At 37.7% G+C, this 6,507-nt stretch overlaps 1 protein-coding gene across 1 annotated transcript; it reads left to right on the top strand.

The window, feature by feature from the left end:
- Nucleotides 1-986: 986 nt before the first annotated feature.
- LOC108673965 (translation initiation factor IF-2) lies at nucleotides 987-1,311 on the top strand (the record flags this gene model as incomplete). Its single annotated transcript, XM_018161857.1, is given in 1 exon segment — nucleotides 987-1,311. A coding segment is annotated over 1 exon segment (150 nt), but the record flags the coding sequence as incomplete, so codon positions are not given.
- Nucleotides 1,312-6,507: the final 5,196 nt, after the last annotated feature.

Consider the following 6,507-nt stretch of genomic DNA (forward strand, 5'->3'; position numbering starts at 1 on the left):
TTAATTGAAAGTGTAAGCATGTTTCTGAAAGCGTAAACATGTTTGCAAAAGCATAAACACATTACCGAAAGCGTAAACGTGTTTGAGAGGAAAGCATTCATTTGTCTCTGAAAAGGTACACCTGTTTCTGAAAGCATAAACGTTTGTTACAAGCTCAAACAGGTCTTTGAAAGCAAAATTCATTTGCAAAAGGAAAGCTTTCCCTTGTTTCTAAAAGCGTGAACGTGTTCTCACTTGCATACTTCTCTTTCCAAAGCTATACTCTTGAGTTTCAAAAGCGATTACTTGTTTTCTCTGGCATGGACGAGTTTCAAAGAGATCCCTCCAGGTCACATGTACCCGAAGTTGTGATCGTTTTGGGGCACCTGCGAAGGTCATGCTGAAGCACCACCTTCAACACCAATCATGCCCCGCCCTCCAGCGACGCCTGAGGAATAGAACTGATCTCCTGAGGCTCGAACCCACGTTTAGCTTTTCTTATTTTGGTGCCGCTACCTCGGTACTACAAGGTTAACAGGGAATGTTTTCAGGGTAAACATGGGAATGTTTTCAGGGTTAACAGGGAATGTTTTCAGGGTAAACACGGGAATGTTTTCAGGGTTAACAGGGAATGTTTTCAGGGTAAACACGGGAATGTTTTCAGGGTAAACACGGGAATGTTTTCAGGGTAAACACGGGGTTGTTTTCAGGGTAAACATGGGAATGTTTTCAGGGTAAACACAGACATGTTTTTAGGTTGAACACGGCAATATTTTTCAGGGTAAACACGGGGTTGTTTTCAGGGTGAACACGGAAAAATTTTTCAGGGTAAACACGGAAATGTTTTTTGGGTAAACACTTCGATGTTCTCAGGGTAAAATACGCTTATAGGTTCACACCATCTTCTGCTAAAACATTGAAAATTGAATTTCTTAGGCTTCCTTTGGTTAAAAATGTGTGAGAACCACTCTCCACAACCACAACAACCACTAATAACCTTGTTCCCACAGCAGCAGCAGCAGGGTGGTGGTGGTGGCGACGGCTACCAGGGCAACCAGGGCGGCTGGCAACCACAAGGCAACGGCAACCAAGGCAACAACTGGGACAACCAGAGTGGTGGTGGTGGTGGTAACAGAGGTGACAGGTATAACCGGTGAATGTCACCACACTAACATTGACGACATTACTCACTATGACGCAACCACAACTTGTGATTAACCACAACCTGACCCTCTGTCTCCCCTTGTGTACGTAGGTGTGTGTTATGATGCACGTGTCGGTGTGTGCGTTCTGATGTACGTGAACCATGATTGAATAAAAGTGTACACATGAGCGTGTTTTCTTTCTGAACGCATAAGCACACATGAGCTTTTCTTTAAGAATAAAAATGTGGAAAGTTCTTGAGGTAAAAGTGTAAACATGTTTTGGAAAGCGTTAAAGTGATTTTGAAAGAAGCGTAAACATGTTTTCAAAGCATAAACGTGTTATTGAGAGGAGTGCATACATTTGTTAATAAGAGTGAACACCTGTTTCTGAAAGAGTAAGCGTGTTTCCGAAAGCGTAAACATGTTTGAAAGATCATAAACGCATTGCCAAATCAGAAACCTGTTTCTGAAAATGTAAATATGTTCAAAAAGTCATTAATGCAATAACGAAAGCATAAATGTGTTTCTGAGAGGAAAGCGTTCATTTAATTGAAAGTGTAAGCTCGTTTATGAAAGCGTAAACTTGTTGCAAAGGCATAAACACATTACCGAAAGCGTAAACGTTGCCGAGATGAAAGCATTCATTTGTTTCTGAAAGCATAACTGTGTTTATGAAAGCGTAAACATATTTGCAAAGGCATAAACGCAGTACCGAAAGTGTAAACGTGCTTCTGAGAGGAAAGCATTCATTTGTCTCTGAAAGGGTACACCTGCAACAGAGAACATTTTAAAGTAACTTTCAACTTAAATTATACGTAAACTATTGAGTGCAGCAATCTGAGGACGTTTGTACGCAACGAGGACATTTTAAAGTTGTACGTGGCGGCAACCATCAGTGCAAGTCATTTTGCGCTCACTAGAACCTATCCTTTTTGGGGAGTAGGCGCGTGACAATGTTGCTCCGGTTACTGATATTATTATTACTAATATCATTGTTATATTATTTAGTAATATTAATATACTACTTATATTGCTCCGGTTACTCATGTCAGGCGGTAGAGGGTTGAAATAAAATGGAACTTGAGCCCAACTCATGTTGGAGCTATGGATTCTGAGTCTAACGTGATGGAGACTCCTGCGTTTGGTGCTTTTTTCCAATCGAGACTAGACAACAGGGCTTGTCTCGGTTAACAATAGAAACCGGGACAATTTCCAGCACCTCGTGGGAATTCTGGGGCAATATCGAGACAAAATGTCCCGTTTAAAATAGGAGTTACGAAAATTTCCGGGTATTGTCATCTTTTATAACTGGACATACTATTTAATCCTTAATGTGTAAATAGAAAATTGCATCGTTTCAGACATCATCAGATCAACATTTTATCTGCTCACAATGTTTCATCTGGTATATTACATTGTAAAATGATGTCGCAATTGCCCGTGTAGCAATTTTGAAAGGCCAGAGTGAAATTGAAAACATGACTGATGATTAGACAGGTGCTGACGGATGAGTTTTTTTGAGATTTTTACGTGATTTAATTTTCGATTGAAACGGAAAAAGCAACTGAACAGCTCACAAGCACCTCTATTATGAGCAGATCTGCATGAAATTAATTAATAATTAATTAATTAAAACGCTTCAAATAATAGCCTTACTTTGCGGTAGGAATCAACGCACGCAAATCTCTGCCATGCAAATATTTACTTCACAAATTTATATTTATATAAATTTATTTACCTGTGGTAAATGAACATATACTTTGGGTAAGTATACCATGGGTAAATAAATATTTACTTTACAAATCTAAATATTTACTTCAGGCAGTACTCCTGGCCTCGTGTGCAGGCGAGTAGCGGCCAGTAGCTGCCTGTGAGCCTACTTCCAGCCAGTAGCAGTAAGGCTATACGAAATTATTAATCAAATTATTATCAAATTAATTAATAGTCTATACGAAATTAATTATTGCAGCAGCTGCTCAGAGTGTAGCTATATTGTCAAACTCGAATATTAATGAAGCTCTAACTTTTAGTGCCCTAGCTGATGGCTCCAACTTGCAGGCTGCTGATGTTTTCAAGACCAAAGACCAATGCTTCTTTTTCAGCAAGCTATGGTGGGAAATTAAATGACCGAAAGGTTGAAGAAACAAGTTCAGAGAGCATGAAGTCGTGCGTTCTCTATTTGATTGGGACTAATTCCCTCATCTGCGGTAGGCTACAGGTGGTGATGGCATAAGTGAGTTTCTTCAGTGCTTCGCTAGCGGGTAAACTTTGGCTTTGGTTAACCGAAATCAAAACACACGACGTATTCGTCTACTATTCTCGTTTAAGTCTCGACTTTTAAAATTCAATGAAGCCTCATCTTCACAGCAGATATTCTCACGTTCGTGATGTGGTTACAGTTCAGAGAACTAAGATTGGCGCAGAGAGGCTCGGGTTCGATCCCAGCTCTGTGCGCCAGTTTCTGTTCAGAATCGGCGAGGAGGCCGGGCGGTTAAGCACAGCAGAATTGTAGCAGTGAGCTGCGTGTTCAAGCCCGCAACAAGCTGTCATTGCTGCGAATGTTCTGCAGTGTTAAAAATTGACGACAAGCCTCCGGCCTAATAATCGCTTAAACCACTATATTATATTATATCAGAGTCTCAGTCTTAGCATGCATTATTTTTTAGCTAACCAGCGTCGGCACGAAGGTATCTGCGTATGCCCGATGTGTTGCCATCATTGAACGTGTAAATATAGCCACATAATTTTCACCGACTATTGTCCTATTTATATCTTGGTCGCCTGTTCTTTGCACCTCAATAGTTTTCACTTATCACTTAATGATACTCCTATCGTATTATTCCTATGATTCCTACTGCTATCGTATTATGATTTTGACCGCTACGTGAAGGCGGACGTTAAAATCCTATCGGGTGATGCAAGGATGCAACACGTGCAAGTGCGCCCATGTGTTGGAAGATGGATTTGTTGAATAATTTTTATTATTGGCCAAGAGTTGAAGGATCGTGACGTTAGGCAAGTTGCTCCTGAAGATGTGGAAGAGGCGGGCGCTCAGTGCCAGTGGAGGCTTGGTTCAGGATTAAGGATAATGATTGAGGCATAAATATAATTCCAATTTCAAATTGTTATGGATTTAACGCTAACGTTAAATTAGATGTTTGGAAAATAAACTAAAAAATTGAATCGAGCCATGAATTCATCTGTGGTTATGAATATGGTAGGTGCTGATAAATGTTGGTCAAATGTTTCATTGATGAATGTATAACTGCATTGAAAAGCACACAATATAGCAAGCAACAATCAATGAGGATGACGCACTAAGTTAACATATTTAAATACATTCAAATTTAAATGAACGAAGTTGTTGCCAAGGTCCGCAAACTTTGATTACAGTTTAAAACAAGTGAGTCTTGAGAATGACGGCTTAGAATCAATAGACAATAATTTCAGGAGAATATCCTGGAATATGAAATGAAATGTATCACGCGAAGTTATCCTTCCCATTCGACACGTGGAGCTAACTATTATATCATCACATCAAATCGGTAGGCTGGCAGTCATGCACGTGCTTGCAATGTAAATAAATTAAAGGAAAAAATCTGTATTTTTAAATTGCAAATGTGGGAAAAAATCCAAAGTATTTATTCTTGACATCTGATTATATTATATGACTATTTTAGGGTAATTCTGCAGAATGTGGGGAAATATTTATGCCTGGGGATCAACAAACTCGTAAAAATAGAAATCATTTGGCATTTGAGTCCATAGCAACAGTATTGAAAGCATAATTGATTAAATGTCGACGTATTGAATTGCCGTTAATGTTTTTTCAATTCAGGTTTTCAATTATTGATTCATAGATTATATAATTGAATATTTTTTTCAATATTTAAAATATAAATATATATTTAAATTATAAATGTTTCACATGTCCATTTCCGGTCCGGTATCAAATTTTCAATTATTGATTCATAGATTATATTGAATATATATTTTTTAAATATTTAAAATATAAATAAATATTTAAATTATAAATGTTTCACATGTCCATTTCCGGTCCGGTATCAACCTTTCTGAAACATGTTTGACGAGCAAATAAAGGATAATCGAAGTTGACAAACATATTTACCTTCCAAACAAAGCGTTTCGTTTATTTAGCTCCAGAAATCAATAAATATAAAAGTCTACCGTCCAAATCTACGAAGAAAACTGAAGCGATGAACCTTGCGGGGGTAACCCTACCTTGTTTTGATACGAGCTCAAGTGCGGTCATGCCACCAGTTGCTCGCTGGTGCTCGTCGCGGGAGGATGTCGTTAGTGTTTGTGCGCGTGGTATCACTTTCTTTCAGGTTCTAGTGGCACAGTATGCCACGTTTGGTGAGATAGCCTCTGTGAAAGTTTGTGTGTAGACTCAATTGCTTTCTTTTGATGCCAAACGTTCAGGAAAGTTGGCTCACATCCTAATTTCAAAACTCATTTGGGTTTTCGACCTCAATCTCTGAAGATCACGTGCTAACTTCGAGACACAGCTCAGCTGTTGCTAACAACCACTACACTTAGCCCTATAACTTTAGATAACTAAAGCCACGTTATCTCAATAACACTTATGAACAACACAAACAACATCAACATAGTATGTCAAGATCACAGCAAAAGAAACTCCGCAGCGAAGAAACTTCTCACAAAAAAACGTAAATGAAAGTTAGCCATTTCCTTTGTCAAAAAAATTAAGCTCCAGAAACTCTGCTCTGGACACTTCCCGGACCTACACTTCAAGTTTTCCCCGTGAATAAATAAACTCGTATTATCATTATTATTATTTATATAGTTCAAGTTAGTAAAATATTTATCTAATATATTTAATGTGGATTTTAAGCGTACATATTTAATATATTAACTAAAGAAGTCACGATAAAAGCAAATTTTTCGTCGTTTGTATTTTGTTCGCCGTCTCAGCAGCGGCCAGTCACACGTAAAATAAATGTGAAGGCATTGTCCGGGCACTGATGAACTTTGTAGGTTCATTTTACCCATCAGTGGAATATTGGCCCACGCGTGAAGCTTTGAGTTATTATCTCTTATTATATCTTATTATGACTTATTATAACTAATTATATTTTATTTTATTTTATTTTATCTTAATATAACTTATTACATCTTACTACATCTTATTACATCTTATTACATCTTATTACATCTTATTACATCTTATTACATCTTACTACATCTTATTACATCTTATTACATCTTATTACATCTTACTACATCTTACTACATCTTATTACATCTTATTACATCTTACTACATCTTACTACATCTTACTACATCTTACTACATCTTATTACATCTTATTACATCTTATTACATCTTATTACATCTTACT

This window comes from Hyalella azteca, unplaced genomic scaffold (genome assembly GCF_000764305.2).
Source record: "Hyalella azteca isolate HAZT.00-mixed unplaced genomic scaffold, Hazt_2.0.2 contig883, whole genome shotgun sequence".
In the NCBI taxonomy this organism is placed as follows: Eukaryota; Metazoa; Arthropoda; class Malacostraca; order Amphipoda; family Hyalellidae; genus Hyalella; species Hyalella azteca.